Here is a 27,160-nt window from a genome sequence, read left to right as displayed (position 1 = left end):
TGAATGTGAAACCACCCACCCCGCTGCCAGAACATGATACGTTCTCTGCATGCCAAACACATCCTCTCCCAAAAGATAACAACTGTTTTGGGTTGAATTGTGTCCTCTAAAAAGAGGTAGAGGTTCTAAGCCCTGGTACCTGTGACTGTGGCCTTATTTGGAGGCAGGGTCTTTGCTGAGTAATCAGGTTAACCTGCTGCCAGGACGCTGAAAGCAGAAAGAGCTTGAGGCAAACCCCAGCCACAGAGGCTGTGAACAGTGCAGGCAGGCGACGGCAGCCCTTGCAGGCTGGGGGCTGAAACTTACAAGTGGGGCAAAGGGCTTGCTTACGGTCAGGTAACCCAAGGGGACATCCTCTTCTACTCCTTGAAACACATCCTTTAAAAATGTAAATGGGAAGCCTTGGGCCATCAGCCTGATTTTCAGAAGCTCAAATTACGGAACTATTGGAATCTTGACCAGATCATTCCTCTTTTTCTTTTACTGTGGTAAAATACATATTACATAAAAGTTGTCATTTGAACTTTTTGTTTTGTTTTGAGATACAGTTTCGCTCTTGTTGCCCAGGCTGGAGTGCAGTGGCGCGATCTTGGCTCACCACAACCTCTACCTACCAGGTTCAAGTGATTGTCCTGCCTCAGCCTCCTGAGCAGCTGGGATTACAGGCATGCACCACCATGCCCAGCTACTTTTTTGTATTTTTAGTAGAGACGGGGTTTCTCCACGTTGGTCAGGCTGGTCTTGAATGCCTGACCTCAGGTGATCCGCTCACCTCGGGCTCCCAAAGTGCTGGGAGTATGGGCATGAGCCAGCACCCCCGGCCTCATCTGAACTATTTTTCAGCGTGCAGTTGAGCGTCAGTAAATACATTCATACTGTTGTATAGCCATCACCACCATCCATTTCAAGAACTTTTTCATTTTTCCAAACTGAAATTCTGTCTCCGTAAAACGCTAACTCCTCTTTTCCCCCTCCCCCAGCTCCTGGCACCCACCATTCTACCTCCTGTCTCTATTTGATGACTCTAGGGACTCCTCTAAGCGGCACAATGTCCTGTGGTGCCTGGCTGATTTCACTTGGCATGAGGTCCTCAGGGCCCCTCTGTGTCACTGCTTGTGTCCGGACTCCCTTCCTTTTTAAGGCTGCGTGCTGTTCCACAGTCTGTATACCCCACATTTGTTTATCCATTCATGACATTTGGGTTGTTGTTGAAATCTCACTCCACTGCACACTCCTGCTGCCAGCTGCGTGCTGGGAACAGGCCGGTGCACCGGGTCACTGAGTATGGGACACAGCTGAGCACACTCACTCCCTCTCTGGCCCCAGGACACACCCTCTCTGAGCACTGTAGCAAGCCTGGAAGGACCTACACTTGTTGGCCTTGACCGAGGGCTGCCTGGTTGTGCGGAGTATAAGCAGCGGAGCTGTAAAGGGTTCAGAACATCACTTTCCTGCTATGCTCGTGGGGAAGAAGCTGACAGCAAACCCAGAGCACTCCCTGGATCCTCTTTTATTTAAGCCAGGAAGGCTTGGGGCTTGTCCCCAGAACAAAGCTGCTTCGTGAAACATCAGGGACTCATGGGAGAACGTACGTCTGTGTCTGCCACCATCACGTCAAATGATCTAAAGCAAACTGGGGTTTTCTCGTCAAACCACTGTCTCTTCTTAAATGGAGTTATTTGAATCAGCGATCACTAGTCAAGCCTAATTTTCTTTTCCAGAATGTTCTCCCTTCCCTCTCCCCTAATGTAAACACTGACAGTACTCCAGACTCAGCTCAGCGGGTGACACACTTTGAAGCCATCATCGCCCTTATCCGACCAGCAGCCGTTTTTCCCGTTTCTCCCTCCTGCAGGGCCGACTGGGCCACTCATCATCCCAGCCAAAGCACTTACTCCGTTCACTGAGCTGTTTCGCCCCAGTACCATGCAGTTCCCGATCAGATTGTAAGCTCTAGAAGGCAGGAACAATACCTTGCAGTTCAGCCTTTGGCACCTAAGACAACACTTTGCTACACCCACGTTTAATAAAATAATTGAATGAACAAGAAGAATAGGAATGGCATGTTCTGAGCACGGCAACACATCTGCTCCTAAAGGATAACAACGGTTACAGATTGAACTGTGTGCCCTAGAGAGAGAGGCTGAAGTTCCAAGCCCAGTACTTGTGAATATGACCTCTGGAAATAGGGTCTTTGCAGATATAATCAGGTTAAGATGATAGGGGTGGGCCCCCATCCAATACAGCTTGTGTTCTTGTGTTTTTTTTTTTTTTTTTTTTTGAGACAATGTTTTGCTCTGTCACCCAGGCTAGAGTGCAGTGGTGCAAACTCGACCCACTGCAGCCTCCACCTCCTGGGTTCCAGCTATTCTCGTGCCTCAGCCTCCTGAGTAGCTGGGACTACAGGCACAAGCCACCATGGCTGGCTAACTTTTTGTAGTTTTAGTAGAGACAGAGTTTCACCATGTTGGCCAGGCTGGCTGGTCCACCTGCCTCGGCCTTCCAAAGTGTTGGGATTACAGGCGTGAGCCACTGCACACGGCCAGACTCCAAATCGTAAACCTCTAGAATAACACTTTTGTCTGTTTTACGTTTTTCGTTGCTTTACCTATGACATTTTATGAACACTGTAGTATCCCAATCAAGGTAAATTCAAACAAAGCTTTCAAGGAATGATTTTTAAGAAAAACCCCGGGGCGGGGCGGGTGGGGGGAACTTTTGTTGGTCACCTCGTCATGTTCCAGATGTTATCATTTTTCTTTTCTTTTTTTTTTTTGAGACAGTCTGCTCTGCTGCCCAGGGGCTGGAATGTAGTGTCGTGATCTCAGCTCACTGCAGCGTCTGCCTCTTGGGTTCAAGCAATTCTTGTGCCTCAGCCTCCTGAGTAGCTGGGATTACAGGTGCATGCCACCACACCCAGATAATTTTCATAGTTTTGGTAGAGACGGCATTTTGCTATATTGGCCAGCCTGCCTTGGCCTCCCAAAGTGCTGGGGTTGCAGGCGTGACCCAGAACACTCAGCCATTTTTCGCTTATTTCCACTTGCTATTGTGCCCTCACGTTTCTCCCTCAGCCTGTGATTTGTGTTACAATATCCTGAAGATGTTGGGGGCACACAGCCTCCGTGTCGGCTGTGGACAGACTGTGAGGCTTGGGGCAATCACTGCTGTGCCCTCCCTCGGCCACCCGGCAGCCCCACCCACAGAGGGGCCCAGACTTACGGCTTTGGAGGGAGCATAGTGTGTCGGTGATGCCAGTGGAGGCCTGGATGGGCTCTGGAAGGAAGACGGGCAGAACCTCTGCCCTGTGTCCGGAGGGGAAGAGGAGGCATAGATGCGATTCTCCAACCGTTCAGGCTCATGCTTATAGGACTCGAGGGGAAATGTGTGCTGCTTGGTCACTTGCGTGGGTGTTGACGGAGAGGAGGAGAGGCCGGAGGCTGCAGAAGAAACACCAAGGGGTGGTTAGAAGTGTGGTCTCCAGGAGGGGACACCAGGAGTGGTCAGAGGTCAGACCTCCAGGAGGGGACACCAGGGGTGGTCAGAGGTCAGACCTCCAGGAGGGGACACCAGGGGTGGTCAGAGGTCAGACCTCCAGGAGGGGACACCAGGGGTGGTCAGAGGTCAGACCTCCAGGAGGGGACACCAGGGGTGGTCAGAGGTCAGACCTCCAGGAGGGGACACCAGGGGTGGTCAGAGGTCAGACCTCCAGGAGGGGACACCAGGGGTGGTCAGAGGTCAGACCTCCAGGAGGGGACACCAGGGGTGGTCAGAGGTCAGACCTCCAGGAGGGGACACCAGGAGTGGTCAGAGGTCCAGCCTCCAGGAAGGGACACCAGGGGTGGTCAGAGATCTCGCTTCCAGGAAGGGACATCAGGGGTGGTTTGAGGTCCAGCCTCCAGGAAGGGACATCGGGGGCAGTTAGAGGTCCGGCCCCCAGGAAGGGACATCCGGTGGTTAGAGGTCCGGACATGGCAGAGGGAGACTCACCATTCCCAGTGCCCAAAACCTCAAATGGTAAGAAGCTCGATTATTCTGGATATTGAGGAAAAGCTTTAAAAACCAACTTGTAGTCTCTTAGAATCAACAGTGTCTAGAAATGCCTCACTATCCACCCTCAGTTGTGGGAAGTGTCCCCTCATAGAGAAGTGAGTGCTCACACAGTCCCGAGTTACCTGGTGAATTTTACATGCACTCCAGATGCTGTTTCCCTCCATTCAGCCAAATATCATTTGATCACCTCTCCTTCCTTTCCCAGCATGGTGCCAAGAGCAAACGCAGTGGTGCCATATTTTTTGAGGTAAGACATGGGGAATTTCACAAAGTGTGTAGTGGAGATACAGACCAATGTTGCAAAAGCCACAGAATCATGTACCTGAAGAGTGGGATGGATGGGATGGGATGGGATGGGATGGGATGGGAGGGGAGGGGAGGGGAGGGGAAGGGATGGGATGGGATGGATGGGATGGATGGGATGGATGGGATGGGATGGGATGAGACAGATGGGATGGATGGGACAAATGGGATGTATGGGACGGATGGGACGGATGGGATTGGGATGGGATGGAAGGGATGGGACGGGATGGATGGAATGGGATGGGATGGATGGATGGGATGGATGGGAATGGGATGGGATGAGATGGATGGGATGGGATGGATGAGATGGGATGGGATATATGAGATGGGAGGGATGGGATGGATGGGATAGATGAGATGGGATAGGAAGGGATGGGATGGGATGGATGGGATGGATGGGATGGGATGAATGAAATGGGATGGGATGGATGGGATGGGATGAATGAAATGGGATGGGATGGATGGGCTATATGAGATGGGAGGGATGGGATGGGATGGGATACATGGGATGGAATAGGATGGGATGGGATGAGATGGGATGGGATGGATGGGATGGGATGGGAGGGATGGGATGGATGGGATAGATGAGATGGGATAGGAAGGGACGGGATGGGATGGATGGGATGGGATGGGATGGGATGGATGGGATATATGAGATGGGAGGGATGGGATGGATGGGATAGATGAGATGGGATAGGAAGGGATGGGATGGGATGGATGGGATGGGATGGGATGGGATGGATGGGATATATGAGATGGGAGGGATGGGATGGGATGGGATACATGGGATGGAATAGGATGGGATGGGATGTATGGGATGGGATGTATGGGATGGGATGGATGGGATGGGATGGGATGGATGGGATATATGAGATGGGAGGGATGGGATGGGATGGGATGGGATTGGATGGATGGGATGGAATGGGATGGGATATATGGGATGGGATGGGATGGATGTGCTATTTCTACCTTAACATGCAACATGAACATCACTACTATAAATTCCCAGTAGCAAGACTTCACCATGAAGATAAATACCCAAGAAGACTTCAGGGCAAGGGAGGGACTGGAAAGGGGGCTAAGAAGTGAAACAGATTTAAATGGTTAGGAAAAGGGAGGGGCAAATGCTGGGAGGGACAATAGTGTCAGCAGAGGATTGCAGGAAGACTGGAGACATATATTTTCCACAAGTGAAAGGTTGTCCACTTTGACTTATTTCTAACTAATAGCAGTAAGTCTATTTCTTCCACAGTCTTATCTATGTAATCACTAAGTGGCAAATGTACACCTTACCCATTACCACGGTGCATTTAAAAGCAGAGCCTGGAGACGCAGAAGCTCGTCAAGAAGAGGTTAAATGAATCATGGCACATCACACAGGCAGAACGTGACCTGTGAATGTGACCTTATTTGGAAACAGGGTCTTTAAGATCAATCAAGTCTAGATGAGGATTTGCTGGACTAGGACGGGCCCTAATGCAATATGACCAGTGTCCTTATAAGGAGAACAGACACAGAAACTGACACACAGAGGGGAGGCCACGTGCAGGCAGAGGCTGAGATTGGAGCAACGCAGCTGCAGCCAAGGGCGCCAGGGATAGCTGGCAACCCCAGAAGCCAGGACAGGGCAAAGAGGAATCCCCCCCACAGGTTTCAGAGGGAGCGTGGCGCTGCCGACACGTCGATTTTGAACTTCTGCCTCCAGGACTGGGCTAGAGTACATTTTAGTCGTTTTAAGTCACTCAGTAGGTGGCAGTTTGTTATAACAGCCTGAGGACACCGATACAATGCATCAATTGTGTTCTAAGAGAAGCAGAATCTGGCTTTTGTTTGTATCTCACATCTTTTCTTTTTGTATCTCACATCTTTTCTTTTTAGACAAAGTTTTCACTCTTGTTGCCCAGGCTGGAGTGCATGGTGTGATCTCAGCTCACTGCAACCTCCACCTCCCAGGTTCAAGTGATTCTCCTGCCTCAGCCTCCTGAATAGCTGGAATTACAGGAACCTACCACCACGCCCAGCTAATTTTTAAATATTTTTAGTAAAGAAAGGGTTTCACCATGTTGGCCAGGCTGGTCTCGAACTCCTGACCTCAGGTGATCCACCTGCCTGTGCCTCCCAAAGCGCTGGGATTGCAGGCATGAGCCACTATACCCAGCTTCTGATATCTCACATCTTACAGGTAGAAAAATAAAACTTAAAAATCAAATTTGAATTATGCAAGTCAAACCAAAGATGTCTGTAGACATGGCCTGTTAAATCCAATTTAGCCTAGAGCTACCTCCTCAAATATTTCAAGTTTGGCCTGGAGGGTTTTCTGTCCATTGTGAACGGTAACAGGTGGAAGTGTAAACAGACCGTGGCCTGCAGTTGTGCCAGTCACTGACTTTTGGCCAACCCCACGTCGCCCAGTGTTCAAACCGTCTTGCAAACAAGACAAACGCTGAGCTGTAACCGACCCGACTGTTTCTGTTCCTCGCTTCCGTTTTCTGCCGTCACTTTCCTCTTTCTGTCCATACATCTTCGTCCACCACGTGGCTGTGCTGGGGTCTCTGAGTCTGCTCTGCCTCGGAAGGCTGCTGGATTTCCAAATCGTTCATTGCTCACTTAAACTCCTTGAAATGTAATTCGTCGGAAGTTTTCCTTTTATCAGGCTTAAGAGTGACCAGTCACTGCTTTGGTCTGGATGAGCCTGGGTCACCTACAGAGCCGCATGCCTCGTCGCCCTCACCAGGCACCTCTGCTGAGCTCCTCCTTCCCACAGCCCCGGACCCATGGTGCCCCTCCTGCTCCGTCCTCTCCGGGAAGGACCCGTCCTACTGCCCCTTGTGTCACTGAACCTGCAAAGCCCTTTCACCGTCCTGTATGTTACCACTTAACAACAAACTGTTTAACCCTCAAACCAAACATAAAAGTATGTAAGTCCCCTCTGCCCACCAAGATCCGTCATCTGTCTTGGGAGTGGGGGTCCTGCTGCACCCTCTGAATCCTATGGCACTCGGTGCTGTCCTGAGTCGAGGGGTCTGGCAAATGCCTGCTGCTACCAGGCAAGGAAAAGGAAGAGCAGCCATGCGGCCGGCTCAGGCTCAGGGTGGATCTGTTCTCCCCGTCTGTGCTGGAGAGTGGGGCACATGTTCTGTGTGTTGGGGAAGGTTTAGGAAGTCACCTGTTTGAGAAGGAGCACCCTTTTCCAGGGAGTCCCTCAGGAGACTGGGCGGAGTGAGTGGAGAGCTGTGCTGGAGGCCCCACGGGACTGGATTCGGGCTGGACTCAAAGGCAGCTCTGGGTAGAAGCAGGAGGTGATGGTTAGGACCCGAAAACTCAAATAGAAAAGGCCCTCACAACAAAGCCCCAAACTCTTTTGGAAAATAGAGGCCAGGTGCAGTGGCTTATGCCTATAATCCCAGCACTTTGGGAGGCCGAGGCGGTGGATTGTCTGAGGTCAGGAGTTCAAGACCAGCCTGGCCAACATGGCAAAACCCCATCTCTACTAGAAATACAAAAATTAGCTGGGCGTGGTAGCATGTGCCTGTAGTTGCTGCCACTTGGGAGGCTGAGGCAGGAAAATCACTTGAACCCAGGAGGTGGAGGTTGCAGTGAGCTGAGATTGCGCCACTGCACTCCAGCCTGGGTGACAGAGTGAAACTCTGGCTCAAGAAAGAAGAAAACTAAATATTTTCCCCCAAAGTTCTTGAGAACAAAGCCCAGCTTTGGGGTGGGGTGGGGAGGAGGGAGAGGGAGGAGGAAGAGTGGGAAGGTCCTGAAGAGGTTTAGAAGCTCTTCGGAGATGGGGTGCCTCAGCAGGCAGGACTACGAAGGGCTGCCCAGACATCCGGACCCTTCTCAGGGCCAGGCTCCAGCTGCTTGGCACGGAGAAATGGAGACAGCAGCCAGGGCTTGGGAAGGCCTGCCTGGGGCTTCTCTCAGGGAGCTGCAGCGCACAGAACAAGGGAGGCCCATGTGCTGTTCCATTTGCAGGGTGGGGTGCTGCCTGGGGCCTTAGACCCCAGGGTCATATCCTTCAGTGGTTCAGTCCTCAGCAGGCGCCCGTCCTGGTCCCTACAGTGCACCTAGGACATGCTAGCTCCTCTCCTGAGAGTCAAGAGGGAATGTTCTCCTCTGCCTCTTCCAGCTCCTTCTGCCACTGGACACGGAGCCCCTTCAGTGGTGCTTCCCAGGAGCTCTGCCCCTGCTTCCTGTAGACACGTGTGTTCACGGACCTGACGGGACAGAGCTGAATAGGATGCGGAAGGGGGCATTTTAGGTTCGAAACATCCTCACAACGGTTCCATAGTGTAATGATTAGCACTCTGGACTCTGAAGCATCCTCATGACCTGTGATAGCCCTGCAGGCAAACCCCTCTGGGGGGCTGGGGTCTTTACGTGCAAAGGAAGGGGCCTGTGGCAGTGAGCTCTACCTCCTCCTCCAGAGATAATGGTGAAAAGGGCCCTTGTCCATTTCCAAGCAGCGCATGATCAAAACTAGCCCTGGCCAGGTGCGGTGGCTCATGCCTGTAACCCCAGCACCTTGGGAGGCTGAGGGAGGAGGATCAGTTGAGACCAGGCGTTTGAGATCACCTAGGACAACACAGTAAGACCCCGTCTGTACCAAAAAAAAAAAAAAAAAAAAAAAAAAATTGGCCAGATGTGGTGACATGTGCCTGCAGTCTCGGCTACATGGCAGGATCACTTGAGCCCAGGAGTTCAAGGCTGCAGTGAGCTAGGATGGCACCCCTGCACTCCAGCCTGGGTGACAGGGCAGGACCCAGTCTCACAAAACGAAACATACCAAAACAAAATAAGCCCAAACAACACCCATGCAGACACTGGGCAAAGGCCAGAGGAAACAGGTACTCTGCGGTGCCTATCTTGGCAACGCCTATCAAGACTACAAACGGGCATGCTCCTGGACCCAGTAACTCCATTTCCGGGGCTTTCGTCCATAGACTTATTTGTGTAATTGCTAAGTGTCGAGTGTGGCTTATTCATGACGATGGTGCTTTGAAAAGCAGAGCCTGGTGACGCAGAGGCTCGTCCAGAAGAGGTTAAATAGATCACGGCCCATCCGCCCATACAGGCAGCCACCATCCCCGTCGGAACACGACAGGGACGCTCATTCCTTTCATCCCCAAGATGGAGCGGTAAGCAGAGAGGGCCAACGGCAGAGCTGTCTGGATCGAATGACACCATTTGTAGTTTCAAAAAAAGGAAAGAGGATATCTATATTCTGCCCGTCTGATGTTGCCGAGACTACCTCTGGCAGGCTCTGGAAACACTGGCTGCCTCCGGGGAAGGAAGCACCTGGCGGGAAAATGTTCATCAGATCCCCTTTTGATTTTTCAAACTTTCTGTCACGGGAATGGATTATCCACTCCGAAAATTACTTTTCAGCCGCTGTTGTGCTTTTGAGCTGAGAGGCTGGCAAAGGCTGTATTTAAGCACTGACCCGCCTCCTCCCGACTGCCTGGTGCCCCCAGCTCTCCCACGATGACCAGGACCAGAACTGGGACCTCTGTCCTGTCTCCACTAGAGCCAGGACCAGGCTGTGTCTTCCTGAGCTCCCCTCTCCCTCTCTCTTCGAGAAGGCTTTCCACTTCCAACATTCTTCAGAGATGAAGCTTAGTCACTGTTGTGCAAGGGATGTTCAAGGCCTGTGAAAACTCCTTGCTAGTTCTGTGCATACAGAATGTTCGTATTTCAGGTGTACATAGTTTACAGAGAATGCAACTGTGACCAAGCCCCTCAGCGGGCTCTTAAGAGCACAGACCACAGCGTCTGCTCCTCTCGTGGCCCTGTCCCCTTGCAGGCTGCCCCTGTGTGAGTGCCGGAACGACCCTAACCCATTCCCAGTGGAGGCGAGAGAGGTGAACTGCTGAGGGCAAGGGGGTGAGAGCGTGGAGCGTTCATCTGGTGGTGGGAACCTCATTTCTGGTGGGCTGAATGATTCTCTATCACTGCAATCTTTCCAAGTTCAGAAGCTGCTCCCTTCTTTCCACCTGGTCTTCCTGCTTCTTTCCCGTTCCTTCCAGAGCTGGGGACTCCTGTCGGGAGACACATGATACTCTGGACCACGGAGAGGGAAGGGATACTTTTGGTGGGAGGGACAGGTGAAATGCTAAGCCTCACAGTGTGTGCACTGGGAATATGTGTGCAGTTGAGGGGCACAGGGGTTCCTGGAACCAATCATACACTCTACCTGCTGAGTGACACCTGAAATGCTTTTAAGAAGGGGTCGAGTCCTGCAGCATCAACGCTTCCCACAATGCCGCCCTGTTTGCAGAGGGCGCACACAGTCTGGCTCCATCTGCCCCTCACAGATGAAGAAACTGGAGAAAGTTCAGTCACTTATCCAGAGTCCTTTAGCAAATACACGGCAGGGGCCACACCTCAGCTCCACTGTCCTGACTAACCCAGATGCTTTCCGCCACGATTAAACTGGGGTTACACCGAAAGAACACGAAGACTTAAGATCACATTTCAGCTGTATGAGTTACTCTCCCAGAAGTGGGGCTTGACTGGCCAGCAGGAAGGCGAGCTTGGATGACCCTGAGTGACCGAGAAGAGGGGTCGTGGGGAGAGAGGGACAGAGACGGAGTGAGCTTGGGACCCCACGTGCTTCCTAAGGTGGGGCAGCTGCAGGTACGGAGGGACAGGCTTCCCCCAAAGAGGTTTCTCTTCCATCCAGCCAGAGGGGAGACCCCTCACGTTTATGCTCTTCAGTCAGCAGAGAAGCAACTGTCTCATGCAAGTCAGGTACGGTGGGTAGTGAGTGAGATTCTTACACTTTTTTTTTTCAGTGTTGGTATCAGCATTCATAAATAAAAGGGAAAATGCCATGCTGACACAATCCCTCGTTACTGTTTTTGAGATAAGGTCTGTGGCCCAGGCTGAGGTGCCATGGGGCAATCACGGCTCACCGCAGCCTCCAACTCCTGGGCTCAAGCGATCCTCCCACTTCAGCCTCCTGAGTAGCTGGAACTCCAGGCAAATACAGCAGCTCATCTTTTTATTTTTTATTTTTGTAGAGATGGGGTTTTACTATGTTGCCCAGGCTGGTCTTGAACTCCTGGTATCAAGTCACCTCTGGTCTCACCCTCCTAAAACGCTGGGAACAGAGGCGTGAACCACCATGCCTGGCCTCCCATTACTTTTAAATAGACCAATGTATTTCTCAACCATAGGGTCAACTGCTGAAATTGAATCTTTCAAAAAACCTTGCATCTGCTCAGGACAGCTCCCGGGCAGCTGCCGCGGGCCAGGCACGCTGCGGGTGCTGAGGAAGGGGTGCTAAGACGGACTGGAGCAAGTCCCTGTGGTCTGGGGGGAAAATGGGGTGAATACAAAAGAGCAAGCCCAACACCACCACACAATAAAATTGAGAACCGCGAAAGCAGGGGTGGCTCAGGGAAGAGGGCAGAGCCTGACGGCGGGTGGGGCAGGGGGCTCGGAAGCCCCAGGAAACAGCTGGCCCCGACCCTGGAGAAGGACAGGGACCTGTCCCAGCTCAGGGGCCTCTCCTAAAGGCCCAGGCAGGACTGGGCCGTGGCGGCAGTCATCCGAGAACACTCTGGCCAATGGACACACCGGTGCCCCCTTCCAGTCTCTTCTGAGAACGCCTCGCCTGTCTTCTCCTGCCCCTCCAGGGCTCTGTTCAGGACGCCGCCAGCCTCTGCAGGGAACAACGCCTTTGATTCTCTCAGGCGGCAGCCAGGCCCAGTGGGGGAACAGAAACTGCTCCTGGCAGCCACACAGAACACCATGAAAGGGGCTCCAGACACCAGGGAGCCACGGGCTGGTGACCTCACAGGGCTTGGCCCTGCTGGCAGGCGCTGCAGAGGAGGCGGAGGGGAGCAGAGGTGCCGTGGAAGGGAAGCCAGCCCCGCTGGCAGCGGGACAGCAGTGCGGGCTGGAAACGGAGGCCTGGCCTTCGGAAGCCACGAGATCTAGGCCTGGTTTCACCACTAAGCGGCTGTGGCTCTGGGACAAATCCACCCCTTGCCTTGGTAAAAATCAACCAGGTAGACCAGATGGCTATCTGGTACAATCCAGCCCCTCTACTGCATGCATGGAATGAGCTGGAACCTCCTTCCTGCCTTTTACATGCATAAGGTCTGGAACGACAAGAAAGAAGGAAATCATGTATTCTGCTGACTGTTGTTTCAAGAGGCGTCAAGCGAGAAGAGCAACCTTTGCATTTACACGGAGTGAGGTTTTGCTTACACATGGCTTTAAAACCTCCCACCCTACCTCATCAGAGAGTGAGGGCCTGGGTGTTGTTCCCTACTTTGGAGGGAGGATGGCAAGCATCATAAGGGGGAAGGGTGGCCCAGGGAGGGGCCAGAAGAAAGTGCCACGGCCAGAGAGGAACAGGGCGCCTGTGCTGATGAGCTGTAACACACAGAGGGACGCGGCCAGCAGGCAGGCGCTGCGCCACGTTCAGGCCAGGCTCTGATGTTTGCGTAGGACGTCTTTTCTCAAGGAGCAAACCCACTGCTGTGATGTTTTGGCCCTTTGTTTCTCAGGTGGCCTCCGGCCTGGCTCCTGCACCCTCTCCCCGTGCGGCCCCATCCCCCACAGGTTTTATCTTCTCCAGCCCTCTGGCTCCAGAAGGGCTCTGGGCAGTGCAGGCAGCTTCAGGAACCTGGGGGGCTGGGGAACCGGGGTGTCCTTAGGGTCCCCGGCACCCCCTCCTTCCTGCCTTGCCTTCAGTGACTCCTCTGCCCCTGGCCCCTCCAGGCCTGACTCCTAAAACCCTGCCCCCGTCCCTGGGAAAAGCCCCGTGGGAACCCCAGCTGAATGTGCTGGTGTTTCCTATCCCGAATCATCCAGTTTCCAGCCTCCACTCCCAAACCAGAATAAAGACTGGCCGGTGCCGTGGAAGGAGCTGAGCTCTGGGCCAGAAACCTGGGCTGGACCCTAAGCCACCACCTGCAAGCTGTGTGGCCTCAGGGGGGTCGGCTCGGCGGCTTGGTTCAGTCTTTGAACAGCTGAGCTGCCCACAGGCTCTGTGTGTTGGGCAGGAGGTAAGAAACTGACAGGGCCCGTATCAGTATGGGCAGCTGCCATCCATAGCAGGTGATGTCTCCGGGAGAAGACCCTGCGGTTGGAAGCTTGGAGCCAGCTCTGGCTTCTGCCTTGCCTGGGGGACAGCAGTGTGACACGCCTGAAGCAAGCTCAAGCTGCAGCTCACCCAGGGCCGGCTCCACCCTGCGGCCCCTCCCCACAGGCACAGTGTGGAGATGAGAAATCTCAGACGAGCCCTATCTGACAAGTCTCCCCCAGGCAGTCCCGGCCAGAGCCAGCCTAGCGCCCCCCGACACCAGACGGGATGCTCTCTGGAAGCTGCTCCTGAGGGTGTGGAGCCAGTCCCTGGTTTCCCATCGCCTGGAGACGTAAGAAATTGGAAAAAGCTGGACCCCCCCGAGGCGAGTTCCGGGAGCCACACGCCAGTTCACTGAACAGCACCTGCCCCAGGGTGGCGTTAGGTCACATCACGGTGCCACCTAGGCCCAGCAGCCCACTGCCTCGTGACCCACCGCAGGCTGCTGCTTGGTTTGCATAGAGGCAGGAATATCCTCCACAGAGCGGCCATTTCTTCTCTTTCCCCCCAGCCCAAGGTGGGAGTGGCGAGGCCACCTTCAAGACCATCCTACCATTCTGCATCCTCTGTGTTGGTAGATACATTCCAGAACTATCCATCCAACCTGTCCCACTCTACCTCCCACAGCCTCAACCGCCCCTACTTCTCTGGAAGAAAGAAGCCTGTGCTCAGGGCTGCCTCACCGATACTCCACCCCAGCCCAGCTTCTCTTTGAGAACCTCTGTGGTGGACAAACGTTTCAGCTTCAGCACCCCTTCACACTCTTAGAATACAGGTTGCTTAATATATAAGTTTATGGTTATCATTTATACATTAATTAATGTTTAACATTTTCTCAGTTTTTGTTTTTTGGGTTTTTTTTTTTTTTGACACAGAGTTTTGCTCTTGTTGCCCAGGCTGGAGTACAATGGCCCGATCTTGGCTCACTGCAACCTCCACCTCCCAGGTGCAAGTGATTCTCCTGCCTTGGCCTCCCGAGTAGCTGGGATTATAAGCATGCATCACCATGTCCAGCTAATTTTTTGTATTTTTAGTAGAGACAGGGTTTCTCCATGTTGGTCAGGCTGGTCTTGAACTCCTGACCTTAGGTGATCTGCCTGCCTCAGCCTCTCAAAGTGCTGAGATTACAGACATGAGCCATCATGCTCGGCTCTCAGTTTTAATTTCTAATATGGGCTGGGTTTGGTGGCTTAGGCCTGTAATCCCAGCACTTTGGGAGGCTGGGGAGGGAGAAGCATGGGAGCACAGGAGTTCCAGACCAGCCTGGGCAACATGGTGAGACTCCCATTTCTACAGAAAATAAAACATTAGCTGGGCATGGTGGCATGTGCCTGTGGCCCCAGATACTCAGGAGGCTGAGGAGGGAGGATTGCTTAAGCCTGAGAGCTTGAGGCTGCAGTGAGCCATCACTGCACCACTGCGCTCCATCACTGCACCACTGTGCTCCATCACTGCGCCACTGCCCTCCATCACTGCGCCACTGCACTCCATCACTGTGCCACTGCACTCCATCACTGTGCCACTGCGCTCCAGCACTGCGCTCTAGCACTGCACCACTGCGCTCCAGCACTGCGCCACTGCCCTCCAGCACTGCGCCACTGCCCTCCATCACTGCGCCACTGTGCTCCATCACTGCGCCACTGCCCTCAATCACTGCGCCACTGCCCTCTATCACTGCGCCACTGCGCTCCAGCACTGCGCCACTGCCCTCAATCACTGTGCCACTGCCCTCCATCACTGCACCACTGCGCTCCATCACTGCGCCACTGCCCTCCATAACTGCGCCACTGCCCTCCATCACTGCACTGCTGCGCTCCAGCACTGCGCCGCTGCCCTCCAGCACTGCGCCGCTGCCCTCCATCACCGTGCCACTGCGCTCCAGCACTGCGCCGCTGCGCTCCAGCACTGTGCCACTTTCTCCATGACAGAAAGACCCCATCTCTAAAAAAAAAAAAAATTCTAACATGGTGAATATTGATTCATATGACCCACAGAAAAAAGCTCTTTGGGATCTTCATTTTTAAAAAATTTCTCACCAATCTATAAAAGGGGTGGCATTTTTGCTTTGTGCAAACGTCTTGAATGGCTGGCTTAATCAAAGATGCTAGGTTTATGTACCTGCTAGTGCCCTCATTCCCCATGGGACGGTTTTGCTCTAAACCCTCGCCTGGGCAGTCCCCAGTCCCTGTTCCCACCAAGTCTAACCTGACCTGCTGAGTAGAGTATCTGAGCCACAGGGACAGCTGGGATGCCTCTCAGGCTGCAGTTCCCAAACCTGGCTGAGCCAAAAGTCACCTGGGAGCATTGAGAACGCACGTGGGAAGGTCCTGACCAATGAGGCCACCAATGACTTGGGTGATCAGGCAGGTTTTGGAACCATTCATTTAATCCAACTCCCCGTTTCAAAGTTAGGACACTTCTCAAGTGAGTTTTAGTTATCATTCTTCATGGTCATGCGGTCCCAGCGCCCAATCCTCTGTCTCACAACTCCCTGCTATGGAAGAGCAAATTCCCTTCCTTCTGAGTTCCCAGCCCCCTGCTTGGTCTCTGACGGGAATTACTCTCCCCGCAGCTAAGGTCAGCCTCATGCAGAAATGCCCTGGAATCATGCCTCGTCCCCGGGTACCAGGCGTTCATGCAGCTGCTGGCCAGGCCAGCTCTCCTGAGCCCTGCTGCTCCTTTCCAGCCAGCTGCTTTGAGACCTTGCTCTGAATGTTCCTAAAAGACAAGGTTCACACCCGCCTGGTGTCTCCCCAACCCCACTCCAGCCGTGCCCTGCAGGGCTCCCTCTGAGCGGGAGTTTCTGGACTCTCCCAGTTTTATAGCTGAATGGCTCTGGCCCCGTCCCTGGCTGAGCTCACTCTAATTCATATTTTAATCTGGAGTAAGGTTGGCGGCTACAGATTTTGGTTATAGGCTCTAAGAATCTGTTTTGTGATCTTTTGTCATTGAAACAATTCAAAACATGTTGGAAAATACCTGAGCAATCTTGGAGTCAAAGTGTCACGGTAATATGGAAGGTAAAAAACGATTTCTATTAAAAAAAAAAAAAAAAAACTTACGAAATTTTCCAAGTTTCTTATTCTCCTAGAAGGAATCCGGAAAATCTGCAGTTTTATAGGGCTTTGTATACCCAGTAGCATTCTGCACCTAGTTGTTAAATACTTGGCTCTAGCATATGGGTATTTACACAGGAACTAACAGAACAAAACAGAAATGGTGGTGGAGGCGAAGGAAGCGGGAATCTCGCAGGGGCTAACTTTAGATCAGTCTGGGCAATGCTGTCGGTCCTCTGCCCTGTGCCTTCTTCATGCTTGCCTGGAGGTGGGAGTTCTACGCCATGAACCCAAAATGTAACCCTGGATACTTCCCTCGAACAAAAGACAACAGCAGACGTGCGTCTTGAAGTTGCCACTAGAAAGCAGTCCTTAGTCCTGGGGAGGGGAAGGGAGGCTCCGCTGCAGCTTTGAGACAGAGAAATTCTGCAAGAGAACGTTTCTCATAGACAATGGTTTTGGAAAAACCATTTGCCAAGAATCCGTCAATGAAGGGGAAATGTTAGCAGCCTCAGTTCCTCTAACGATCAGTATTTGTGGAATCACAAAAGCGGCAGGCGTTCGGTGCATGGAGGTGAACTCGGTGGAATGTGATAGAGCCGGGATGGGCCCCAGCTTGAGAATCAGAGATGGTAAGAATCAGCAGTGACCTTGGGGGACAAAGGTCTCAGAACTTCATTTTCGGTGCAGGCCCTGAGGGGTGAGGTGTGACACCAAAGGACCCACCCCCACCTCAAAAGCAAGTTCATGACCATGACTCGGGCCTTCAGGCCGAAGCCTAGGGCTCCTGCTCTGTGCCAGGAGGTTTCCGACGGTGACTTCATCCCTGTGGAATGTCGGGGAGAAGACTGTTTGTGTGGGCGACAGGAAAGAGCACAGTCGCACCAGGCAAGGTGGGTGCCTGAGGTCAGAGGTGTGTCTGCCCTGGCTTGCCTCTCCGTGTCCCCCTCCTCCCCAGTGGGGCTCCCTCAGCCAGCTGCCAAGAATGCACAGGGTGGGCCGGGCGCGGTGGCTCACGCCTGTAATCCCAGCACTTTGGGAGGCCGAGGCGGGTGGATCATGAGGTCAAGAGATTGAGGCCATCCTGGTCAACATGGTGAAACCCCGTCTCTACTAAAAATACAAAAAATTAGCTGGGCATGGTGGCACGTGCCTGTAATCCCAGCCACTCAGGAGGCTGAGGCAGAAGAATTGCCTGAACCCGGGAGGCGGAGGTTGCGGTGAGCCGAGATCGCGCCATTGCACTCCAACCTGGGTAACAAGAGCGAAACTCCGTCTCAAAAAAAAAAAAAAATAGTGCACAGGGTGGAGGAGGGGGTGGAAGGCCAAGACTTGGCACTTTGGATTTGGGAGGGGAGAGAGGAGGAGGAGGAAATGAGGCTACCTCAGGCTTTTTGCTGAGTCGGCATGGTGACTGTCATTTCCTAGAAGGAAATAAGGGAAGGACACCAATTCAGTAGGAGACTTGAGGGCTTTTTTTTTTTTTTTTTTTTTTTTTTTTGAGATGAAGTCTCGTTCTTGTCCCCCAGGCTAGAGTGCAGTGACTCGATCTCAGCTCACACAGCCTCTGCCTCCGGGGTTCAAGTGATTCTCCTGCCTCAGTGTCCCAAGTAGCTGGAATTACAGGTGCCTGCCATCATGCTCAGCTAATTTTTGTATTTTTAGTAGAAACAGGGTTTCACCACATTGGCCAGGCTGGTCTCGAACTCCTCATCTCAGGCCATCTGCCCGTCTTGGCCTCCCAAAGTGCTGGGATTACAGGCGTGAGTGCCTGGCCAGGACTTTCATACTCTCAGCTGATGCCAAGGTGCCCAGTGAGCAGGGCAAAGGCTTCCTGGCACTGGTCACAGGATGGGGCCAGAATATTCCTGGGCAGGTGCCCCGGCCTGCCTGAGCATGCCTGGAGATGTTCTCAGATCAGAACTAGTGTTCTGGCTTTCAAAAAGGTCATTCCAACCTTGATCTCTCTGAGACACCTGTTTATAACACAGCCTCGTTCATGTCCATTGTTCGGGCACAGCCGGTGCACACAGGTATCGCTATGATGTAAAACAGCAGATCTAGTGTGAGGGTAAACTTGGAACTAACCCCGATGAGATGGGGCATGGGGAGGGTCCAGTAGCTGCGAGGCCCTGGAATCATGCCTCCTCCAGGGAGGCCTCCAGCATCAGAGCTTCCACCTGCAACGTCCCTGCCCTGTGCTGGCCAGGGAACTCCACAGCGGCTCCCCTACTGTGCCTGGGATTCGGACACTGCCTGCTTCAGACTGTTTCCCATCCCTCTTGAGATTCCTGGTTGTTGACAATTTATTTATTATTCTAGCTCTTGAGGAAACTTCCTAAAAACTGGGGAAGAAGTATTCTTCCACTTTCTTGAGTCCCAGGACGCTTGGATAATCTGAGGAAACTGATAAATGAAGCATGGGTGCACAGATCTCCCTTTCTCGCAAATACATGCAGGGCAGTTCTGACTCCCCAAACGTCAGGTTTTAGGAATCTGTATTCCAAGGGGTCTCAAGACGTTCTCGTGGTTCCCCCTCCTCCAGGGAGGCCTCCCTGCGCCAGTGTCTGAGAGGAGCTATGCCCATTTTGCACCCTGCACCTCCAAACTCAGACGTCTCGGAGAGACCCTGAGTAGGAGAAAATGTGGCTGAAGTTGAGGTGAAATATCAGTGTGATAACCAAATCAGGACCACGCCTCGCTGGGGGCCTGCCACACAGAAGCTTCCGGAGCATAATAGTTTTTAAAATCTGTAATTGTACCTGGAGTTTGTTTCTGTACTTTCTACAGTTCAGCTCTTTGAGTCCACTCTGAACCCTTGGTGGTGGCTCCTTCCCATCACAGACCCAGTGGCCCACTGCTTATGGGACGGATCCCCTCCTGGGGGTCTCCAGTGGCCCCCACGATGGTCCCATTCCTGGGTGGTTTAGCCTCACCCTGGAGGGCTCCCTCAGATCACCCAGGCTCATTGCTCTGGATGAGGTACAAGTGAGAAGGGCTGTGGGTGATACAGGGAGGGCTTTGAGCCACCGTCCCCTCCCGAAGCGTATCCTAGGCCATTTCCAGGTGCACAGCTCTCAGGGGTGACAAGAACGCACTGTTCTACCTGGCACAACGGGGTGTGGGCCACAGAAGCACATTCCCAAACCTCCACTTTGGAGAGCCACATTCAGCAAAGCAGGAGACGGCGGCGAATGGAGTGTGGTTCCTGCCTGGCTTTCCCCTTCCTGCCGGGTCTCCCAGGAGGCCAGGTGGCGGCTGCAGCTGGTGGCAGACACTCCCTTCCTGGGTGCTGGCTGCAGCCGGCTGCCATGGGACTCCAACCAGGGCTCTCCTAGGGCTCTGTTGACTCAACACATCATCTGACGCCACCCGGCAGGCCCTCTGGGTGTCAGGTGCCAGTGAGACCGGCTGGGGAGGCTGGGACGGTGTCCAGACGGCCGCCTCTGCCCCAGCGCTGGTTTTCATGGTGCTGTTCCCAGCTCCGAGCTCTCCTCATTCACACGACGCCGGGAGAGGCAGGGATCATGAGCTCTAGTGGTTGTCTGCCTCTAGTGATTAATCAGAACGATTCTCTATGGAGGAGGAAGAGAAGGGGAAGAAAAGCTGCAGAGGGAAGGGAATTAAGCGTCTCGTGGTGGAAACAAATGTACTGGTTGCATCCTTTCAAAGACAGTCCAGAATCTCCAGTCTAGGCTTTACCTCTGCCCCTCGACAGCCACGACAATTCTGGGAGTTCGGGGCCGTGATAAAAAATGACAGCATCACACCTGAATTGTTGCTTGTATTTTTAATAGAGGGGCAACCACTCACCCCAAGGAAAGTGGGAAAGGAGCCCTCTTGCCGGGGAGCTTGGAATTCCCAACGCTTCCTGCGTCTGATGCACAGGGACTGCCACTGGCAGAACTTGTTTTGTGGCGGGGAGAACTCGGCCCTCTGCGTGATTTGAGGGTCTGGAAAGCCCCCTGCCCGCTTCCAGATACCTCATCTACTTGACAAACCTCCACGATGCCCCGCCTCCCCTTTCCCTGGAAGGTTCCTGCTTTGTTATTTTTGACCAGTCTGCAGAAGGCCGGCCGGATACTCCACAAAGGACCCCAGAGAGGAGCAGCCGTTAGGCAGGTGCAAGGGTGGGAGGGGGGACGGGGCCAGGGTGCCCGGATTCAACTGTGCCACGTCGTCCATGCTGCCTCCACGTCATTTTCTCTTTGGTGCCAGGTTTCTAGAATCAGTGCATGAAAAATGATATCCGAACACGGTGCTTAGGGGAGCTGCGGTTCTACCACTTACCTTCCGATTCGCTCCACAGCTTCAGCACCTGCTGTCCGCTAAGCCCGTCTTCTGCGAAGCCCTCCCTGGTTTCTAGAGTGAACCGTTCCTCCTTTTCGTGCTCTTTGCACATTCCAACGTTATCAAATGGTAGTGCGATGGGGTTGTTTCTCGATGCATCCTAGTTCTTCCACTAAGCGTGAATGATGGTGGGTGCCACTTATCGCTATCCCATGGGGCCTGGCACACCGTCCCAGCTCAAGAAAGACTCGCGGAGCTTGCCTGGTACGTAGTGCTCAACAAGTGGACAACTCTAACCTTAAAACTTGAGCTCTCTAACCTACACCATTAAGAAAATGAAACAAGAAACATGGCGGAGAGATAACACAGCTATCCCTCCGTGTCTGCAGGGAATTGATTCCAGAAGCCCTGTCAGGCACCAAAGTCTAGGATACTCAGGTCCCCGACATAAAATGGTGTAATATGTGCGTATGACCTAGACACACCCTCCTGTATACTTTAAATTATCTCTGGATTACTTACAATGCCTACTATAATGGAAATGCTATGCAAATAGCTCTTACGCTGTGTTGGGTTTTCATCTGTATTTTTATTGTTGTATTATTATTATTTTGCCCCTGAATATTTTTGATCTGCAGTTGGTTGAAGCTGAGAGGCAAAACCTGCCGATTTGAAGGGCTGACCGTATTGCAAAACACATATATGATAAAGGCCTTGTATCAGAGTATATAAAGAACTCTCAAAACTCAGTAACAAGAAAAAAAAAATCCTCAGTTAAAAAAAAAATGAACAGAAGATTTAAATAGATACTGTCGCAAAGATGACGTACAGATAACAAATAAGGACCTGACGTTCACCATCATTAATCTTTAGGGATATATACAGTAAAACTACCATGACACCTCACGACACCTATTAGATCAGCTATCATCTATAAAGACCTGGCAATACTAAGCACTGGCCAGAATTTGGAACAACAGAAACTCTCATATGTCACTGGTGGAAATAAACTAGTACAGCCATTCGGAAAATAATTTGACAGTTTCTTAGGTAGTTAAACATATATTTACCATACAACCTAGCAATGCCCCTCTTAGAATATATGGAATCTTGTTCACACAAAATCCTGAATGCAAATGTTTTCAGTGGCTGTATTCATAGTTGCCCCAAACTGGAGACAACTCAAAACAACCTTCAACTGGTGAATTAATAAACTGGCACGGCACTTCGGGAGTTTGAGGCAGGAGGATCACTTGAGGCCAGGAGTTCAAGACCAGCCTAGGCAACATAGTGGAACACCATCTCTACAAAAAATAAAAACGTTGGCTGGGTGCAGTGGCACAGGAGGCCACTGGGTTCCAGCTGCTCAAGAGGCCGAGGTGGAAGGATTGCTTTAAGCCTGGGAGTGGAGTTCGAGGCTAAAGTGAGCCACGACTGTACGGCTGCACTCCAGCCTGGGCAAGAAAGGGAGACCCTGTCTCCAAAACCAAACTAAACCAAACCAAAACCAAACAAAAAAACCTAGTATATCCCTCCAATAGAACACTACTCAGTAATAAAAAGGAAATAACTGTAAATAGACGCAACACAATGAATTAATCTCAATGCAGTTTTCTAAGTGAAAGAAGCCAAGCCCAAATCTATATATTTTCATGTATATGACATTCTGGAAAAAGTAAAATTACAGGGGACAGGTGAAAAAAAGCCAGAGTTTGCTGAGGATGAGGGGAGAAACTGACGCTAAGAGGGGAGAGGGCGGTTCTCTGGGTATGGGAATTGCTCTCTGTCCGGACGGTGGTGCTGACCGAACAACTGCAGCTGTTTCTTGAAACTCTCAGAACGGCACATTGACCTTTTTTCAAAAGGCTGGGTTTTACTCTACGTAACTTAGAGCTCAATAATCCTAACTTTTAAAACAGTGCTCTAACATGAGTTTACGGGGTCTCTGCAATGGGGGAAGCAGGTGCTTCCCGCCCCCCCCAACCTCCGCCCCCACCCCCCACCCCCAGCCTTGAAGGAGGGACCGGGCAGGGCTCTGATGAAAGCCTCACCTCTGCCCTGGGGCCCAAGACCTGCTCACATAAAAATAGCAGCTGAAGTCCCTCTCCCTCTGGCCCAAAGGTCATCTCCTGAAGGTGACAGAATGGAGCCACTACCAGTAGTGGGGCAGGGCGAGGGGGAAGGAGTGAGGTCTCAGAGGCTCAGGGAGCCCTGGAGCTGGGCAGTGGGTCTGTCACTCAGACACCTCCTCCCCTCCGGGGGACAGCTGTGTGCAGAAAGCCTGTGCCCCTGCCCCGCCTTCTCCTGCTGCTGGGAAAAAGGGAGGGGACAGGAGAGAGCTGAAAGGTTAGGCAGGGAAGGAGACCCCACCCTCCTCTGTGAGGTCCTGGCTGCAGGCTCACCCGCCCTCACCTTCCCCCTGGCTGTCACCCAGAGCTCCCGAGGACAGGGGCTTGTGGTACCTGCATGTCCTTGAAAGATGTGAACAGGTCAACAAGTCTTCTCTACAGGGGCTCTTGGCACAGGTCCAAGCATGCAGAAAGCCTGACCATGTCCTGCTGCCCAGGGGAGGCCTGAGACCCACAGCACAGGAGGCCCATGGCAGCCACAGGAGACCCAGGGCCCTCTGAAGGTGCACGAGGATTCCAGGGCGAGGCCCTCGCCAGGCGGCTGCTCATCACAGAGAGGCGTTCGCAGGCGTGAACGTGCCTTGCCCGTCCCTTCTCCAGTCCTATCAACTCCCGGGGCTGTCAGCGGCCACACCAGGCCCACAAGAGGGCTCTTTGTAATGGCCACACCTTGAGAGCTTGCTTTATTTTTAGCTTTAAAAACTGTGTTTTAAAGAAATCTATCTACTGAGTATAAAAATACTTAGGAATATCCAAGAAATATGTTAGTAAAACTTTCTGAAGGCTGCGGTCTGAATGTGTGAGTCCCTGCCAAGTCCTTATGTTGAATTCCACCTGCAAGGTGATGGTGTTAGGAGGCAGAGCCTTGGGAGGTGATGAGAGGGAAGCCCCCACGCCCTCACAAGAGGGACCCCAGAGACCCCTGCTCCTTCCACCATGTGAGACGCAGCCAGGAGGAGCCAAAGCGAGTCTTCGGCAGACACTGAATCCACCAGCGCCTTGGTCTTGGACACCAGCCTCCAGAACTGTGAGAAAGAAATTTCTGTTCTTTTTTTTTTTTTTTTTTGAGATGCAGTTCCGCTGTCACCCAGGCTGGAGTGCTGTGGCACCATCTCAGCTCACTGCAACTTCCAACCCCCCGGGTTCAAGCAGTCCTCCTGCCTCAGCCTCCCGAGTAGCTGGGATTATAGTCACTCACCAGACCTGGCTATTTTTTTTCTATTTTTAGTAGAGACAGGATTTTACCATGTTGGCCAGGCTGGTCTTGAACTCCTGATCTCAAGTGATCTGCTTGGCTTGGCCACCCAAAGTGTTGGGATTACAGGCATGAGCCACCACACCCGGCCACAATTTCTTTATAAGCCCTCCAGCCTGTGGTGTGGTTATGGCTCCGAGTTAGCTAACTTGCTCATCCTAACAGTCCACTCTTTTTACAAATTTATTTATGATGTTGTTAAAATGTACATAGCCTGAAATTGACCATCCTGACCATCTTTAAGTGCACAGTTGAGTGGCTCCCGCTGCCGCCTCCAGAACCTTTTCAGGTTACAAAGCTGAAACTCAGTCCTCATAAACCGAACTCCTTTCTCCACACCCCCAGCCCCTGGCAGCCATCTCCTACTCCCTGTCCTATGAATGTGGCCACTCTAGGGGCCACGTGTGAGTAAAATCCTGCAGCCTCTCTGTCCTTTCACAATTGCATTCTTCCACTCAGCACAATGCCCTCGAGCTTCATCCATGAGGTAGCACCTGTCAGAATCGCCTTCCTTTTCAAGGCTGAATACTATTCCACCACATCCACACGCAGCATGGAGGGTGTTCTCTGACAATTCCATCCCGGCTTTGCCATCACTTTGCTATTGCTCTGTTTTCTCCCAAGAGGTCGCTGCCCTCCCAGATCTGCAGCTTCCTTCTCCTGCAGTGACAGCAACTCTGGTTGCTGCCAACATAGCCCGGTGTCCCCATGTGCCCCCAACGCCAAGGGCCAGAGCAAGGAGTAAGGACATCCGATGCAGACACTGCACCCCCACGTTTCCTGGGGATGCCCCAGTCCCTCTGGGTAAGAATCCGTCAGCCTGTGCCCATGCGGTCCCTTCCTTCTGGGCCACGGTCACAGGACTCGGGTCAGCAGGCCCGGGCAGGGAGCGAGCCCAGGACAACGCCAGACATTCCTGCCCTCCCACAGCCAAGTTTCCGACGCGCTGCTGGAGGAGTCCTGCCAAGGGTAATGTGACATTTACATGATGCCTGGTGGGGCTGCCCGGTGACATAACAGGGGGGTGGGGGTGTGTCCCTGGGCATGGAGCCTACAGCCCAGCAGAGTCCGATGACTCTGTGTTGTGTAAATTAAAGCAACAGTCACCTGTTCTTCTAAGTCATGGCTCAAACCTGCTTCCTCTGACGTGACCACAAAATCACACCGCCTGTCATCTTGATCTTTGAGACTCTTCTTTCTTCCTTCTGAAGAAAGCCATCTGATAAACATCCATCCACTTCCTGCAGGGGGGATAGGGTCAAATGCCCTCATGTGCATTCTTTTGAGAGAGTCCAGAGAGGGTAAACCCAGCTGGAAGCAGGCATTCGTGATGGCCTTGTGCACACAAACATCCTCGCGTGGGCGCCCTGAGTGCCGGCATTGGGCAGGATGCTGTGCCAGGGGCTGGGAGAACACTGCTAGCAGACCCCACCTCTCAGCTGATTTTGCAAGGACTTCAGAAGCACACTCTAGCACTAACTAGAGCGGCTTGCTTATGAGCCGGAGCCTCAGTTCAACCATCAGTGAAATGGACACATCAAACATGAACTCTGGAAAGGGCCACGTCCCCTGGGCAGCAGGGTGGCATTGCTTCCAAGGTGTGCTTAAAGCTGGCTCTCGTCTTCGTGGTCTGAGCAGAAGCTATAAGGAACTAATCCCACGTGGTGGTCTGAATTCCCCGTAGACAGGCAGAAACCGCAGGCATTGCATCCTACGGACCTTAGCACAGCAAGAACGGGCTGGTGTTCACCCAGGAGGAGGAAGCAGACCCCACCCCGTGTTTACACCACACCAGCTCTTCAGGGGTCTGGGGGACAGGCCTGATGCCGGCATAAGTTTTGCTGTTGCCAGCTAGAATCGCCAGCACATCCCCGGAAGCCCCGTGGTTTAGCCTCCGATTGGTGTTTTTTCCCCAGCCCCCGCCAGGGCGGCCAGGAGCTCAGCTGGCCTTTGTTCTATTTCACCCCAACCAAATACCTCCTCCTCCTCCTTTCTTCTCCTTATTCTTTAAAATTCAGAGCATGATGCTGGCAAGCTTCAGCCGCAGCTCACAGCACTTTCCGAGGAAAGCGTGGCATGCTCGGGGACTTCTCACGGCCATTGCACAGCCGCCTGGGCAGCTCCGGGCTCCAATGGCACCTGGGGTTCCTCGGGGGGCTCTGGGGCAGCGCAACACCCAGGACCTTGCTGTGGATGTGGCGAAGCGTCCCCGCCGGTGGCCTGGGGCAGGTGAGGGAGTGAGGGCTTCTCAGGAGCAGAGCCAGGCTGTCTCTGCAGGCCCAGGCCTGCCGGCGCCTCAGCCCTGACGCCTTCATGTCTCCTTTGACTCAGAACAAGGACCTCTTTCCTTGCCTGAATATCCTACGTCTAAGAGGAAATCACCCCAGTTACAAGAGGTTTCAGGAAGCTCCCCTCAACCTTCTACCCACCATCATCAAAACTTCAAAAGCACAGTCTTGGATTTTAAACCCGTCTGAAAAGTAGGTTTCACATCCACGGGAAGGCAGGGTCAGGGCAAACCTCTCACTCCTTTCAAGTCAGATAATCACAATCGCGCTCGGGAGGGGTGGCCTGAAAAGCAGCAGCTGAAGGGAAACAGAAGGGGGGACGCCTGGGGTGTCTCCTCCGGCTGGGAGGGGCCCTGTGAGCCGGGAGCAGCTGGAGGGCCACTCCTTAGGATGCGGCGCTGCCGCCTGCAGGCTCAGGCCCTGTTTACCTGCTGCAGATTCCCTGAGAGTCAGGCAGAAAAAGCAGACCCTGTCCCTGGGGAGTGTGCAGGCCCAGGGAGAGGCAGGCGGGTGGTCAGTCTGGGTCCGTGGGATGGAGGCGCCTGGGATGGGGACAGGGTGTGTAGCCTGGGAGGGGCCCTGGGTGGGAGCATCCCTGGGGAGAGAACACGGAGCTGGTTCCCTAAGGACGGGTGAGAACTGGAGGAGGAAGAGCAGCAGCCTAGGAGACAAGGGTGGTGGGTAGG

General features: G+C 53.0%; 1 protein-coding gene across 12 annotated transcripts in view; it reads right to left on the bottom strand.

The window, feature by feature from the left end:
* Positions 1-27,160, bottom strand: part of PRKAG2 (protein kinase AMP-activated non-catalytic subunit gamma 2) — a 328,214-nt gene that overhangs the window by 120,524 nt on the left and 180,530 nt on the right. For 10 of the 12 annotated variants that reach the window (XM_074378897.1, XM_074378896.1, XM_039472803.2 and 7 more), the window contains one exon: positions 3,223-3,440. In XM_074378897.1, coding sequence (XP_074234998.1) covers positions 3,223-3,440 — 218 coding nt within the window. Of the gene's footprint in view, positions 1-3,222; positions 3,441-27,160 lie in introns of those variants that run through there. The other 2 variants (XM_074378904.1, XM_074378903.1) reach the window with 2 other exon arrangements.

This window comes from Saimiri boliviensis, chromosome 10 (assembly GCF_048565385.1).
Source record: "Saimiri boliviensis isolate mSaiBol1 chromosome 10, mSaiBol1.pri, whole genome shotgun sequence".
NCBI lineage: Eukaryota > Metazoa > Chordata > Mammalia > Primates > Cebidae > Saimiri > Saimiri boliviensis.
The sequence above is the reverse complement of the archived record's forward strand: the minus strand, read 5'-3'. Positions and strand labels throughout refer to the sequence as shown.